The sequence below is a fragment of the Phyllostomus hastatus genome, unplaced genomic scaffold (assembly GCF_019186645.2).
Source record: "Phyllostomus hastatus isolate PE091 unplaced genomic scaffold, TTU_PhHast_1.1 phas_scaffold_78, whole genome shotgun sequence".
NCBI lineage: Eukaryota > Metazoa > Chordata > Mammalia > Chiroptera > Phyllostomidae > Phyllostomus > Phyllostomus hastatus.
Window position 1 is genome coordinate 89381757 of NW_025334041.1, and position 17499 is coordinate 89399255.

Sequence of the window (17499 nt, forward strand, 5' to 3'; positions counted from 1 at the left end):
AGAGATTTCTTGGGGTGGCTTTTTTTTTTCTCTTTATGCAAAGTCTGAGGTCAAGGCAAGGTCACAGCTATACAGTAATTGAACTTATAATCTTGCTTTCTCCAGCTAGACCTGAAATTTTATAATGAACATCTTATTAAGATATTTAAGTCGCTTAAGTGTCTTAATGAGATTTTCCTTACAATTTTTGTTGGCTCTCAAAGAGTGATTAATACAAGCTCTCCAAAGCCATGTGCGTGAAATTTCTAACTCTTAAAATCTGTCTCTACTGAGTAATACTAAGAATTACATATCAAATACAGAAAATGAGCAGGACATATTAGATTCTGAAATAGTAAATCGCTTTCAGTTCTCAGCTCAGATTTGAATATATTGAACATGAGCAGCACATAAAAATACAATTAAAAGTTTAATAATACACTATTAATAATAAAGGATTCACAGTCCAGTACGCATTCTAGTTTGTAAGTCTCCCAGTTCAGGTAGGAAAATAGATCCCAAAACACAAACCATTAAACAGACAGGGACAGGTTTTCAAAATAAAAATGAATACTTCCTGATATGTTAAGATTCTTAGTATCTTACAGTCTTGTTTCTTCATTACCTGAGAGGTAATTAAAATAAGTGATGATAGTGGAATTTAACTAAAAGGACACTGTTGGTGCGAACTCTTCCCAATAATACATATTGTATCAGTTCTTGTATATGAAGTCCCTGGACTGCTAATGAAAATATTTAAAACAAAGATCTAAAACAAATTGTGTTGTAAATCAGGTTACCATTATCTTGTATAAACCATGGAAATTGGAATCATGTGAGCAGAAGGTTAGACTAATTCTCCAGTCTCATTATACGCACAGGTGTAGCACAAACACTATGTGAAATAGCCAATTAAAATGAAAAAAAAATCTGCTTTTTCATTAGCTGCCTTCACTGCATGACCAATTAGAAAATTATTTAATATTAATATTCTGCATATACCAACAGTAATTTTCATAGTAGCTAACACAGGTAAGAGAGTAAAACCCAGCTCTTCATCTGTGGGACTGTCAGTAATCTGCAGGGTCTAAGAGGGAAGGAACTCTGATAACTTTTTTAAAGTCCTTTTAAAAACATAATATTTTTGTGGATATGATTTATACTATTTATCTAAAAATAGGAAGCACACTTTTAACAGATGCAAAACCACAGCTCAGAGAAGTTGAGTCACTTATTTGAGGTCACATGTTACCCAAGAGATGTTAATAATTTGCTGAATGACACGTAGCTGGAGAGCCGAACGGTAGCAAGCACCCCCCTCTCTAATATCCTAACCAGAGCATGGCCACTGCTGTGTTACCCATCTAGAGTATCTAGAACTACATAGATATTTAAAAATAAGCTGATTTTGCCCTGGCTGGTGTGGCTCAGTGGATTGAGTGCTGGCCTGAGAATCAAAGGGTTTCAGGTTTGATTCCCAGTCAGGACACATGCCTAGGTTGTGGGCCAGGTCCCCAGCTGGGGGTGCGTGAGGCTCAACCACACAGTGATGTTTCTCTCCCTCTCTTCCTCCCTCCCTTCCCCGCTCTAAAAACTAACTAAATAAGTAAATAAATAAATACATAAATAGCTGGTTTTGAGCCAATCACCATTGGCAGCAACTCTATTGTTGATTCTAAGAGGAAGCATGACTGAACATTCTATGGACTAAGGATTTTGATGGCCATACTGCTTGTGTACACAAAGATAAAGCTATGCATAAGAAGATTCAGTGTCTCGAGTTATCTATATTCTAAAGCTTGCATCCTTCACATCTGTACATTCAGATTTCCAAAGACCATTTCATAAAACAAGAGCAGGTTTGAATCCATGACAATTAAACCCAGGGAATCGTAGAGAAATTACACCTCAGGTTTGGAAGGGACTTGAACGGTCACCTGACTTGGTCACAGATATGAATCCCCTCTCTGATATCCCCATCTAGTAGATGGGTAGCCTCCACTGGACTGTTCCTAATGCAGTACTTCCCACCTTTCCTGAGAGTCCATTCATTCTATGGACAAGGCAACTGCTAGCAGCTTCTGCCCTGCTTGATCTAAAATGCGCTCACCAGGACAACTCCTTGGGGTAATTTAAGCAACTTTAACCTCCTTCTTTAGGACTGCCTTTCAAATATTTCAACTATAGCCATCACGCCCCACTAGCTTCTCCCCTCTTCTCCCCAAGTTACACACCTGTGACTCTTACCAAGTTCATTCTAGAATGTGAGTTCTTTTAGGATACTGAGTGCACTCACCACCTGAGCCACTCTGCTCGCCATGCTGATGTTTGTCTACGCGCCCCTGAAGGTCTTCGGTGGACAACACTAAATGGCAATCTCCGAGCCTTGCTGTGGTGCCCACACAGTGAGCCAACACCTCACCGCCCGCTCTCAGCTCAGGGCCCCCAGGGACTAGATGCTGTTCGTTTTCTTGTGGTGGCAATAATTAGCCATTATTATTGATGACACCAGTGTCGGCTATGTATGGGATGTGTAGATATGAAGGTGGGACTTCTTTCATTAAATAAAAACAACCAAATTTTGAAAACCTAAGAATACCTAATCACTTTGTCTAAACCATTGGATCACATACGTGGAACTTCTCATTTCTGAAAACTTCATCAACTCGTATAAAGCCTTGTAAACTCTCAGAATGCTACCGAATTACAATTCCTGTACTTACAGGAAACAAATTATTATCTGGGGTCATGGTAGATATCTTTATCTGAAAACAACTAAGAGCAAAATATTTTAATTTTTAAAACATCATCCCTTTGATCTTAAAACCATCTCAACATTTCATTCTCCTTAGTGCATTTTATCCTTCCTCTAGACTGTCTTGTATGTACTCTCTTTGGAATTATGCTATATACAGCAAAGCCATGTGTTTCGATGGCTTCGGGGTGATTTCAAATACAAAAACATTTTCCTTCTGGGCAAAGCAATAAAATGACATTCTTGCTCCTCCCACTATAAGTCAAACAGAGGTCAGTTCCCCCATCCCTGTATCTGTTTAAATAAACTGGTCCAGCTGTTTGTTTCTAAAATGCCCTTTGACCTTGTGTCTCATCCTCCCTGCTTTTGTGACAGAATGCTTTACTTTCCATTGTGGAAGATTCTAAATTATCGAGAATTTTCTAAACACTGAACCAAAAAAGGAACTTTAGATTTTATGTGAACTTCTATGAACATATTCTCTTCTTAAAATACTGTCATTTCAAGAAGCATCAGCAAAATACTCATTTTAAGCTCATATGTGTGTCTTCAAATATAGATCTATATTTACATATGAATACATAAATATATATACATATTAGAGCTTGAACACAAGAAACAGTGTTTTTAAAGAGAAATGAAAAAAAGACAATCCCACTTTGAATATACAATAAAATATACATTCTCCAATAACCACAAAGTAATTTAAAATAAAATATATCCATGAAGTACACACAATCTTTAGAATTTCCCATGTTGATAAGGTCTCTTTAAGAAGTTTGTTAGCTTAAAGATATAAGAGAAAACTTTTACACTTGATGTCCAAACATTACAGCCCTTAGAACTCAGATGTATACATAACATCAGGAATACATAACAGCCAGATAGTTTTTCTTACTCATCACAGGAGTTTCACACCGTGGGTTAGGAGAATGTAGCTCAAACTTGCCATGAACTGGGCATTTAAAAAGGTAAGGCTTTCAGTCGAGGATGTTTCAGGTTGGGAAACATTCTATTTGCTTTCCATGTTACATTCTCAACATCGAGGTATACTTTTTAAAATCCCATTTTGTTTGAAATTACAATTTTCTTTTGTAAAATATTCTTTAAGAACTGGACATCCTGTAGGTGGTAGAGACTAAATAAGGAAAATAATCCTTATATTACCCTTTTTCATAGAATCATGGATTAGAATTTCTTCCTGTGACCCAACTATCTCCTTTCTCAAACCAAGAAGTTTTAAAAAGAAAAGGAATGTAATGGACTGACTTTATAGCTTTATTCCATGTCAAAATGAACAGAGATATACTCATATTTCTTTTTTGTTGTTGTTATTTAGTTATTTGGGGTTTTTTAGTTATTTAGTTATTTGTTTAGGACACAAGTCCTAGTTAGGGGAAATGGGAGGTTAATAGGGAAGCAAAATCTTCAAAAATATAACACATGGGATCACCTCAAAGTTGCATTTCAGTCTTTGCATTTTAAAATAGGAATCAGACATGGAGAATGGGAGATGAATCCTGAGTTGTGCTAAAAAAATACACAAAGTTTTGCTTTATTCTTTCTTCTCTTTGCCCCCCAGATTTTTTTATTAGACTTTTTAATTTTTTTTTCATTCTGCTAATTCCACCTACCTCCTTTTATTCTCAGTCTTTGAATACCTGAATAGTTTTCTGAGCAAGATCTGGTAGAACAGCTTTCAAAAGTTGACCTTTGTCCTTTAGTTTATCCTCCACTGCTCGCCCTGGCTCCTTCCCACAAAACTGGATTGCTAAGTTTAGTTTCCTCTTGGTGAGAACCAGGAGAGGTAGAGAGATTAGAGTGGGCATCCACCTAACCCGAAACACAAGGTACATGTTCCCAGTTCCACAGGAAGCTTTTTCCACATAGCTTTGCCCTTTTTCTATACTTCTATACCCTTGGTCTTCCTTGTATGGTCCTCTGCAATACTAACAAAAATAAAGAAAAATTATTTGTTCACTTTCAGAAACAGCACTTTCCCCTTTACTCAGTTAATTCTATTCCTCAATGTTTATGACCCTCTTTGTTCACCGATGATTAAGAGGAACCCACCGTTTGTTCCTTTAGCACATCACTACCAACCCAGTGAGCCACAGAAATCAGAGCGCTGCTGTCTCTCAACAGCGATGACTGTCAGTCACCCGCACAGTGCCTCCTGCCCACCAGGCATGCATGCATAGTCAGCAGGCAGGAGGCACCCACTCAGGAATGGGGGAACACCATTTCACAACACCCTCCCCTATGCCTAAGAAGCTCAAATTATCAACTTAATATTAAAGAAAAGATTTCCTTAAATAGCAGGATATGTTAGTAAAGATGCCTTCTATACTTGTATCATCCATCAAAGAAATTACAAATAATACTCATCTTTGATTAGTATTTAGGTATAGTTAGAAATACCTACACAGACACTTTATTAAAAATAAAAATTAATACCTTGCCTTCTTAAATGTAAGCACTGGTGGCTTCTACATGCTCTATCCATTATTCAGTCACAAATAAACAACATGCAAATATAATATGTGATTGATACATAATTCATTTAGATAATTTCTATAAATATTTCTATAGAATTAAACTTTGTGAAAAATCTTCACATATAAAATGTCACATAGGAAGGTCATTGCTGAATTCCAGAGTTTTGTCCTTTTTTTAGTTCATGAATTTTCCTTGACATAGCATTTCTTTCAACTTTATCACAGTCATTTAAATAAAATTATATGTACTATATTTTTTTAAAGTCAGCATTTTCTAATAACTTTAAGGCCTGTTTTATAAATAAACCTTTTGGGGAAGGAGTTCTAACTATCTCTCAAATAACTCTGTTCTTTAAAACAAGAAACCAACTTCAAAATCTTTTGTTGGAATCCTTCATGTTAGATTTAGATTTATTTATGGAATTTAATGATCCACAATGGGCAGTCTTCAGGATCTATGCTTTCTACACTCTCTTTCTCTGGGAAATAAACTTGCATGAAAAACGATTTTGAGATGCTCAAGAAAGTTGACTCAATCTCAAGTCGAGCCTCATGAAATCACGTTTTTGGTACCTCTCTCTAGTTGCCCAACCTCCCCCAGGATCCAACAGTTCCAAGACTGCAATACATCATCTGCCTGTCTGAGGGTGGAAGAGGTGAGTGGACAGGATCGGGGAGACGGGCCCACAGGTTCCGCTCCCCGTCCATCCTAGAAGTATATTGCTCAAATCGCAATAAGCCCATCAGTCAGCAGTCTGAGAAGGTTCCCCTTCTCTTCCAGTGATGGGTATATTTGTCAAATTACTCTAGAAAGAACTGAAATTGAGGAGGTTAATTACATATAAAATTTTCTTCAGAGAAACTAGTGAAAAAAACCCAGTAAGTTCAAAAAATTAATGCAAAAAAGCTACATATTATTTTGAACTTTAGATGTTGAAATAACAACGTTCCAAATATCTTATCACTAGGTTATATACAACAAAGTTTTCCTTGAAAGCAAATTGTAAAGTGATTTTTTTATTCCAAAAAATATATAAGCTTGCTAAATCATTTAATCTGACCTGAATTCAAAGCAAGAGTGGTTCCCTAAATGGGGTCTGTATTTCTTTTGCAGCCTTTTAGATCACTAAAGCACTAGACTCCAAACTCAAAGGAAGAGATTGTAGGCTGTCTCACCAAATCTAGCCTAAGAGATACTCAACAGTTAAAAATACCTTAAGTATCTATTGACATAAAGCATAGGTAACAAAATGGCATTTATCAAATATTTACCTAAATGTAACAGACAATTCACCAAATTTGAGTCTTTGTAACCATATAAATATAAGGAAAAGACATAGAAATAAAATTATTATTAGCACAATAAATCAGCAAAGGGCAATCTAGGATAACAGCGCAAAACCTCCTATAGCAATGAAGAAGTTAAAGTAGGTATTATCAAACAATAGATGTGTCTCACTTTGGTTTAAGCTGAACCATTTTCTGCATAAATTCTAATTTTCCCATATTCACAAAAAGTCAATAGCATTGTGTCTAACTAAACATCCCATAAACATTGCAGAATATGTGTTTATTTAAAACAAATTTAACTTTCTGCCAATCTCCAGTATACATAGAACGACCAAATAATTTATCATCTAAGCTGGGATGCTTTTGAGAGTAAAAGAACACTATTCATAATTATCCTGGGCAATAGCCACAAACCATGTATGTCCCCACCAGTTGGGGTGCATGGCCAACATAATGATCAAAGACACAGTTTTCTAAATGAAATTCCCTGAGTGACTGGCGCTGGAACCCTCATGTGTAAGAACAGTGACCGGCCTTGGCGTACATGCAATGTGATGGAATACATAACCTTCTTGGAGTACCAGTGGGTCCTCTCCTTTCTCTAGGGCCTCTCTTTCTCCAGTTGCCTTAGTTCCCAGGCCTTGGCCAGCCAACCCAGCACTTCCCAAGCCTGGAGTCTCCATTTATGCCAAGGGAGGGTATCTCAAAATACAGCTTGATTTCTACTTTTTTTCTGCCAAATTAGGCTACAGAATGACACAATGAAGATAACTTGACTTGAATGGGGGCCTGTCTCTGTTCCTTGGAATATTCACTGTAATTTCTGTTTCAATGAGTAAAGCTTGAAACTAGTTCTGTTTAATGTATATCAAAATGTAATAATATGTAGGTCCTTAAATACAAATGGAACTACTTATATAAAAAGGCAAAACTCTGCCAAATGAAGTACATGACAAAAATTTTCAAAGGCAGACACTAAAACTAACAAAATGACCTCCTCTTCAAATGTGTCAAATCTTTGAAAAATGCTTATGGGCATCTAAAGCCACACTGAGAAAGTTTAGAGAATGTGAATTTCCCTGCTCAGTGGCTGCCCTCTTCCTTGAACAACATCATGCTTAATTATCACAGTCAAAATACAGGCAAGTGCTTTAGAAATTGTAAGACTCAACTCAGGGGTCTGTTGGAATACTGTTACCGTGATTCTCACAAACACCTAATGGCACAAGGAAACCAGTTCGCAAACGCTTATAGCTGCAATAGGTGGAAGCAACTCCACTGCCCACCAACTGAGGGACGGATAACCAAAACGTGGTCTTTCCGTAAAATGGAATATTACTTGGTCATGAAGAGGACTGAAGTACTGACACATGTTACAACATGGATCAGTAAAACCATTATTCTAAGAGAAAGAAGCCAGTCACAAAAGACCACATATTATCCGATAGCATTTATGTGAAGTGTCCAGAATAGGCAAATCCATAGAGACAGAAAGTAGATTAGTGGTTGCCAGGAGCTGCGGGGATGGCTGATGGAGGTGTGGGGTGGGGTGATAGCGAAAGGGTACAGACAATAGAGTGTACAGTTATCAAATTATAATGCTGTATGCCTGGAATTTATGTAATGTTATTAACTAATGTTACTGCAGCAAAAATTAAACAGAAAATAAATAAAGGGTACATATTTTCTTTTTGAGGTGGCGACAGTGTTGTAAATGGACCGTGGGGTAGCTTCCTACTAAAAACCATTGAGCTGAGCACTTTAAGTGGGTAGATTGCACAGCATGTGAATTACATTTCCATGACGCTGTTAAAAACAAACACATAAGGGTGGGATGGAAGAAGCCCTGGACTAGGACTCAGCCCCATCCTCCCCTCTAATTAGCTGAGTAACATCGTATGGCCATGAGCCCCAACTGTCACATGATGCATACAATTCCACCCAGGTCTTGGCTTCTGTTGTTCCTTAGCACAGGGTTTCTAAAATTTGAATCCAGGCTCCCCATGGGTAAATGTCAAGATTTCATATTCCTTTGTTATTTGCAGTTTCAAAAAAAATAACAGGACTAAAATCCAAAAATAATTCCCAAAAGGCATTGTTATACTACGCTCACTCAGAATGATTCTGATGTGCTTTCTCTGCCCCCCACCCCCCACCCCCATCCTCACCTTGCCCCCAAGGATGGAGGCCTTTCCTTTCTGCAAACAGTACTGCCAGATGACCAGACGTGGGGGCTGGCATCTGACTCCTTTGGACAATTCTTTCAACTAGCTTTTCACCATCCTCTGCTCCCTGCCCTTCCCAAGCACACATGAACCATGCCCCACACAAACGATTAAACCAAGTCAACCACGGCAGCGAGTCTAGGGCTGCTGGCCAACGAAATCCTTCAACCAGTCAACAACCCTCAAAAGTACTGGTTTACATTTAAATCAGCATCCTAGGGTACAAATAGTAGAAACTTTTATATATTATTAATCGTGACACATTTAACTTTTGTCCCTAGGCAGTATTCTATTCTGGAAAAGTAGTGACTTTATCAATATTCAGCCAGATCTCTCCAATGGCAGGAAACTCATTGCTGAGTGAAGTTACATTTTGAACCTGAGACCAGTAACCCCCATGGGCGGGAAAGAGTTGGCATGTTTGAGAAAGGACATACGTTTTCCCTTCTTCAGCCATGGATCTAATCTTGTGAAGCACTGGGTCCTTCAGTCACCTTGGCTAAGAGGCTAAAAAGGAAAAGGGGACTCTCAAGGATGGGAGCCGATTAAAGTTTTTCGTCTGTTTGTTATTGTTCAGGTGTCAGGAGCCCAGGAGAGTGCATTGTTTCCTGTATTAATGGGCCAGGCTGAAAAGCCCCGTAAAAACGGAAATAAAATAAAGAGGAACATATCAACGAGGGTACTGAACAGGAGAGCCCTGTATTCGCCAAAGTTACAAGCATCCACGCTGTTGGAGGTATTTTTTAAAATGTTCTCTCTCCCCTTAAACACTGAAAAAGGAACAGAGCAAAACGCGAAGCATTTCCACGAAGCTCGAGGCATTCTCACGCTGCAGCAATGCTGGTCCGACCCGAGGCGGCGTTCGCCCTCAGAAACACTTCCTCCCCTGCGCCCCTGGCTCCACTCCATTTTTGAGAAAATTGTTTTATTCAACAAAGAGACAACATTTTCCCCATTTTTTGTGTGTGTGTTTCAGGCTGACTTTTTAACCACTCAGAAATGCTGTTTGTTTTATGAAGGCGCAGCCTGGAGCAAGATGGTGATGTAAGTGAGAGGGGTTCTCTGTGGGCACAGCTCGCGGCTTCGGTGCTCAGTGGTTTAATCACCCAGCACCAGCCTCAGCAACTGTTGACACAAAATAGGTGGAGATCAGGTCTGTGCAAGCAGAAAATACCAGAAAGGCAAACTATATGTAAACACACTTAAGACCGATTTGACAAGAATAGACCTAAACCTGACTTGCTAGGAAACTCCTAATGTCTAAAGCTTGGAAGTACCTCTCCGCGGAGGCTTCTTCCCCTCACAGAGTTTCCTTTCAGAAGAAAAAGAGTAACCTTTGAAAAACTAAAACAAGTTTACAGAAGACAGCTGAGACATGTGTCCCCTTGATTCACACAGTGTGAGTTTCCGATCTGCTCCTACATGCAGGATTTATGTAACGTAATACAGTTCTTCCACGTACACCTGGAGAGGAGCCAAATGAGGGAGAGGCTGGAAAAAAACCAACATGCGCATTCAACCACAACTCAGAAAGTTATTTCTCCTGACCTATAAAACTCGTGCAAAGAAGCAAATGGATAATGCTTAAACAGTCTTTTAATCTTATCTAACTGACACCTGACAACCCATTACTTATAGATTATTAATGCACCCACTAAAAAGTTTGTCATGTACAAAATTACTGGAGAAAAAGATTGAACGCCCGAGGAAAAAACAAATTTTGCTGTACAATAATTTCAGAAATTTCAAGCCTATTATCTGTCATGCCCTTCACAGGCTCGAAGCACACTGCTAAAAACAACTGATTTATCTCTATTATGAGCCCTAAAATGACAGCATACATGTTTTTCATGTCTTGCGATAATGTTTAGTTTCATCTAGTTTTTATTTTACAGTGCTTGATTCGCTTCAGATGAAGAAACAGAACAACTTTTTAACTTTCCTATCTGTCTCTTTACCACAGGACCCTCTCCTTCTCCCCAGTCCTAGGACAAAGCTGGAATCAGTCAGTTTCAGAACATTAAACGTGCTTTTCTTTGGTTCACATTATTATCCAGTCTAGAACGTTAGAGCTGGAAGAGACTTAGAGTCCCAGGAATTAGTCGTACCTGACCATGCAAGGCAAAGGAAGCTGTTGCCATGGAGGTAAAGGGACTCCATCAAGGGCACACAGCTCACCAGCGAGGAGTGGGGACAACAAATGAAATGTTTTGACTTGAAATGTTCTTTCCCCTAGATAATCCCTCCCTTTGCTTGCCCTATAAGCTGTATGCTGTCATAGGGCTTACAGGGGAATTTGTTCTTAGCCACCTGTGGATGCCTGGACTCTTCCCCTCGATCCTGATGCCACGCAGCCCCCTCCCTTCCCAAGCTCTCTGCAAGTAAGTGGGAGTCAAGCCCAGCTCTGCTAGGTTGCATGACACATAAGGAGTTCTTTGCATTTCTTGGACCCAATACTTGTGCTAAGACAGTGGAAACAACAAATCTGGCTTAATTAGGACTTCCAACAAGTCCTCTGATCCACACACCCTGTTCAAAGTCAACTACCAAGCCACTGGTTTCTCTGCCTTGAAAGGGATCACAGACATTGAAGCATTGGGTGCTGATGGATAAATCAGTCCCCCAACTCGCTCAGCTCTGGGCCTCATTTGAGCCCCAACCCTAAGAGGTCCTGCACTATTTCCTCAAGTGGTACCAACACTCAGCTTCAGGCACCACACTCTTATCTCATCCTGAAAAGCACACAAACTGTCCTGGAATGCTGGCTGGAGGAGACAGCAGTTACCCAAAACAGCACTTGGACTTTCAAGTCCAGCTTTCTACTTCCCGCATCCCTGTCTCTCTTCTCACCTAGACTCAAGGTCCCCTGGTAGAAGGGCATGGTTTTCCATCTAGCAGACAGCCAACACCTACTCCTTCCTCAGGGGTTTCCATCCCTCACAGTATGACCGATGTAATTTAACAGGGCTAGGGCGGGGGGGGGGGGGGCAGGGATCTGAGTAAACTTGTGACATGAAACTTACAGCAAAGTATATATATTTAACAGACTGCAGAGTCATTTTCAAAGAGGATTGTTTGTTGCAAATTTTTAAAATCTGAAGACAAAAGTGGTGTCTCTGTTGAACCCCTAAGACTCTCTGACATGACAATACCTGAAGGTTTCTAAATTCACAGCTCTTTTCCCTGCAAGCTATTTGCTCAGCTTTCCTAATAACACCCTGCCTGCCTGGCACCGCGCCAGTCCTGTCTCAGGCAATATGCAAGCTAAACATTTTTTGACTGATTTCAATATTTTCTTATGAGCAACCAGACAGTATTTTATCTAGTGAGTATTACTGATTGCTATAATCTAAGCCCAGAGTAAGTGCCTGTAAAGGTAATATTATTAGAATTGACACTCAAGGTGAAAAGCATAGCAATTAACTGTGGCTTGGAGAACAACAACCCATTCTGAGATGTTCTGGAGAGTTTTTCTATTTATATCTCCGTCTGCTCCTTCTTTTAAAGATACTGCACCTGTTACTCCATTGATCAACTATGAAGTCTCCCTTAAATGTAGGTTACATTTGGATTCTCAAGGGAAAAAGGTAAGCCACTTGCTTAATAAAATTACCTTTTGTGTGTGAAGTTGTTCCATCCCTAGGTAATCCCTAGGCAAGGAAAAGCAGTACATACCCTGCACTTCCATTTTGCGGTCAAATGGTACCTCTTGCTCGGTGCCCTGTCTCTTGTACATCCGTTTTTCTGGCTTTTGTGTCATGCCTCTGTTCAGCTTTATTGACAAAACAATCTGTACCTAATGTTTAAACAACATCTGTAAAATGTATTATTAAATTATGTTGGAAGGAAAAGCAGAGCAATTCTATGAAACCCTATGACCCCCTATTGATTTTTAGATCACAGAAGTTGAAAGGATAATTTGTGAATGTTTTAACATTTACATCTATACAGGTACCTATATTTATAGGATCTTTGATTACTTATAAAAGTATTTGCTACATTATTACCATAACTCAGAAAGAAATCTGACCTTTACCAGTTGAATCTGTTTATAATATTAAGGGAGATCCTATTTTTTAAAAAAGAAGTTTACGTTTTTACCTGCCAGTGGCATAAATCTCTAAGGATAACATACTTTTATTCCCTCACTAGTAATAAATGGGAAGTGATGCCTGAGTGCTTTGCAGTTTTGAGGCAATAAATGAAGTAACTAGGAAAATCTGGTGTGTGTACTAAATCTGAGAACTATAGCACCAAGATAGTTCTGTAAAGTGTCACCTTGGATGTTAGGATGCTCCATGGAATTTTATGCACTCGACTGATGAAGAGTGGTTTTTCTCTCCACATACATACTGTATCTTCCATATACTATGTAATTTGCATCTAAAATCCATATGGCCTTCTTCGATCGTAAAGGAATGATCATTTAACTTTAACCTTAATGGGAAAGTGTTTGGATGAGAAGTAGTAAACAAAGAAACGGGAAAATGTATTCAGCGCACCCTAGGCTAGAACTCTGCTGAGGCAGATGTGTCGGAGGCATCCAGCAAGTAAGATACAATCACGGGCACGAGTTTCCGTCACATGGAACCCCAGGTCTGCAACACTGCTATGCAAACATACAAGGGAGTTTTCATCTGACCACTCTATACTCACATGTTCAATGTAAAAAAATAAAGTTCATCTGGAGGAAAAGAAAACAAGTATTGACTTTGTGTGTGCATGTGTTTAAAGTTCTACCTAAATATTTGACGACGTAAGCAACCATCTAATCTCCGAATTTAAGAAGCCTTTGCTGAAATTGATTAAAACATGCAACGTATCAGTAATCTGTTTTCACTGTTGATGTGACAGAAGTGTTGATCACAACCACAACTGCAATGAGAGACAAAGAGACAGAACCCCGGATGCTGTTATTTATCATTTTTGGATCAAACCATAATTGGGAGTGAGGGAGCAAAGGAAGAAAAACACATAAATGTATAGCACATATTATATTTCAAAACTTATTATGCTTCAAGTGTAAGCCTCCCACAGCCTGCTAGATTGGAGTATTTAGGCAATTAATTATAGAAATTGATTTTTTTAAACCATGCAGTTACTTCAAATACTTAGATAATTTAGATAAAATATTTTTACTCAAATTCCTTGCGTTACTGTCTCAACTCTCAAAAAAGCGCATTGGCACAGACTTGTCCGGCGAGGTCTCATCCAGCACGGCTCACATTCCACCCGCGGCTCCCACTCCCGTCAGCGCTAACGCCAGCCATGCTCGGGCTCCTCCCCTCTGCGTTCTCTCCAGCAGGTCCAGCACATGCGAACTTACAACGGTTACTCCTTTGAGTCCGAATCGTCTCTTAGTTAACCAAATCTGTCTTATTTTAAACTTCGCTGTTTACATTGTCCCTGTTGTCTCTTCTTCCCCCAAACCCTATCTGCTTCGACCTCAGCTAACCAAGGCGGGTAGTACAGATAGCCCGTGCCAAGTAAATAAATGTAAAGTCAGGTCAGCAATGGAATGAAAGCATCACAATGCTCCAAACTTTTCTCATCTCGTTTTTTCAGTTAAAACCGGACTGAAAGCTGTGCCGGCCAGGGTTTCTATGACAAGCTATCAACTAGACACGAGTTTATATTTTTCGCTTTCGGATTGCGTTTCCATACATCATGTTGCTGCCAATAACTGCGACTGATCTGCACCCAACCTGCCCTTCAGCATTTCATTAACTCTCTTCAACAGTGACTCATGGTTTGTACAGAACGTACATGTGTGTTAACAAGTTCTAAGAAATCCAGGAAGGAAGACACGTTTTTAAATGTTATGGCTAAATGAAGAGAAAGGGAATGAAGATTTTTTTTACAGTTGTTATTTCCCAAAGGAAATAACTTGAGCTTGATGCTCAATACAGGAAAAATGTTTACAAGCTCTCAGAAAAGCTCTGTATAATTTTCATTATGACAAAGTGAAAGGAAAACCACTTTACTTGAGTGGTTATGCTACTTTTTGGTCTTCCAGTACGCCACAGTGGAAGTGCCATTCAGGTTTTCCCATGTTCACATTACATTTCCTACTCAAAGCCTGAAGAAAAAGAAATCAATTATCAGCTTCTTAAAAGGAAGTTTGGGTGGAAATTAATAAACCATTAAAAACTCAAATCAAACACAGGAATGTCATTATTCATCAAACATAAAAGAAGCAATCTCTCTTATAAGTTTGAGTTACTTGAGGGAAATTCTCTACCACAAACCAGATTGTTAAGAGTTGAAACAGTTGCCAAAGTCGAAGCGATGCAGTGCAGGCCAGGCACTGCAAACTCCACACAACGCAGAGAGAACACGCGCACGTCCACAGCGCCACTAGAGCACAGAACTGTGTTTGCGTTCCACATAACCAAGTAACAGTGATGTTTTAAGTTATGTACCAGCACGGAATCAAACATCAATATGGAGTTGAGGGTACAGTCTGCATATACTTTGAAAAATTGATATATGGTATGTATTGTAACATTTTTGAGGTCATTTTCCTCCCCTTCTAATTGCAACACTGAGGCAGTCGGACTGTGATCACTGACTGTACACAGGACCTAAGAAAATAACAACTGCATACAGCTTGGGGTCACAGGAAGGCCTGCCTGCCGCTGCATCTACAGGAACCATCCCTCAGGTTTGTCCACCTGTAGAAAGAAAGCAGCTCGTACTGGAATGTGTTCTCTGGTAACGACGTATGTTTATGGGTGAGGTCTGCTAGCAACAGCGGGAAGGAAGGGAGATGGCATGTGTGATAGATCAGCTGAACAGCAGAGCTCTGCCTTCTTCAGTTAGAGTTCGCCCTGCCACTCCTTGGCCCTGAGAGGAGAACGTTTCCCAGGGAAATACGGTATTTATACAGTCTCCATTGTGCTAAAATGGCCTCACCAGCAGTGTAAACTTGGAAACTATATAGGAATTTAGGTGTGCATGCAAAATCAATGGTCTACCCTCTAATAACATCCAAAACAATTCAAAAGACTAAAGTTCAAATACATAGCACCAACAATCCTGAAAATTCAGACATAGTAGCAGGTAAAAATAGGCCAACAAAGAAGCTCAGCAGCAACACAACTCCTAGCAACACATTTAGCTACAGTGCGTCTTCCATTGGTTCCCTGTCCACTTGACTAAAAGGGCTGCAAAAATTGATCTCCCAAGGCTGCAGTAAGGTCACAGAAATTGATAACCCTTACAAGCAATGCTTATGTGAGTCTGTCTGTGTCCCGAAGATAGTGCACTTTGTAAATTAATCCTCCAAAGGCAAATATATTGTAAGTAGCTTGTTATCTCTAAAATACTAAATTGAAGAATACATGGAATTATATTGACAGAAATTACATTTTCTGTAATGGAGTTTAATATATCTGAAATCTCTCCCAAAGGCTCCCGGGCTCTTTAACAGAGAGAAGGGTCTGTTAATAGAGGTGCAATGGACATCAAGAACAAATTTATTCACCAAAATGGATTAGGCCATGTAATCAGAGAGTCTGTAATATTAATCTTTGACACTTATTGAACAGAAAGAAATACTTCTGTCTGCAAACTGCCCTTCCCAGTTCTCTGCTTTCCCCAACCAGGTTTTGGGCCTTTTCTAGATTTTACTTCAAAGGGGATAAGGTTTCCCCATCATAAACACTAATCTAAAAATATTAGGACAATTAATTAGCTACACTTAGTTTTAGTGGATATTGGGTTTCGATACCCGTCAAATATGACACTAGCTCTGGGTGATTATAGGAACCTGGCTTTCGGTGCCCTAACAAAGGGTAATAAATCACACTTTCTCAGAGCCTTGCTGCCATACCACCACGCATTTCCTCAGAATATCGTTGGCTGATTCTTGATATGTAATCTCGGCTTCTTCCCAAAGCAGGGTGTACACATTTATTTAGGAACAGTATCGCACAGTTCAGAGATACATGAGCTTTGAATAGCTTCCAAGTAGAAACAAATAATTTCTCCTTTTCCAGAGACAGGAAATAAGAGGAAAGTGGGGGACTCCCTTGGACCCACAGTCCTAACAAAATCCAATCAAATGTAGTTATTCAATGGATTGGAAACCTGACCGATGTGTGATGGTGGATTTCCTCGTTTCATAGAAAACAGGATGATCCACTCTTTCTAGCGATTATCCCGAAGGAGGAAAGCCATAGAGACGGATACATTTGCAGAGCCATAGTGAATGTGAATTAAACACTGACTTAGACTATGCCTAAAGCCTGCCCGTTAGCAAAGAAAGGGAAAGCCATATGTTGTTTTCTTTTCCACACTAGCAAAGACTCTCACCAGTCACTCCACAGCTTGTTTTCACTTTTGGATCCACAAGCTACCAGGGGAAATGGCCACACTGGGTGTGTCTTCTTAATGCAAAACATTCGCTTCAGGTTGCCAGCAGGGAGCAGATTGTGTATAAGGACAAAAACCCGAATTACTTACCAATTGTTCACTTGAAGGATGGTGAGTCCTGTGTCTTGTGCCAGCTGCTTTTTCTGTTCTTCAGAAGGGTAAGGGTGCTGAAAGAGGACAAAAAAGATATATGTGTATGCACACATACTTTGGCAGAGAAGGGAATGCACATCACATGCAAGGTGCAATGGCAGGGGCTAGAGACTCAGTAATAAACAGATATGCTCTTTAAACAAAGAAATGTGTACATCGGGCAACATTTAGGCTATTTGTCAATAACCTAAGTGTCTAGTGAAGTCTATAATTAAAGGTAAAA

General features: G+C 39.5%; 1 protein-coding gene across 5 annotated transcripts in view; it reads right to left on the reverse strand.

Annotated features, from left to right (window-relative positions):
• MEIS1 (Meis homeobox 1) overlaps positions 1-17499 on the reverse strand; it is a 129960-nt gene that overhangs the window by 5927 nt on the left and 106534 nt on the right. For all 5 annotated transcript variants that reach the window (XM_045828058.1, XM_045828057.1, XM_045828061.1 and 2 more), the window contains one exon: positions 17214-17290. In XM_045828058.1, coding sequence (XP_045684014.1) covers positions 17214-17290 — 77 coding nt within the window. The remainder of the gene's footprint in view (positions 1-17213; positions 17291-17499) is intronic.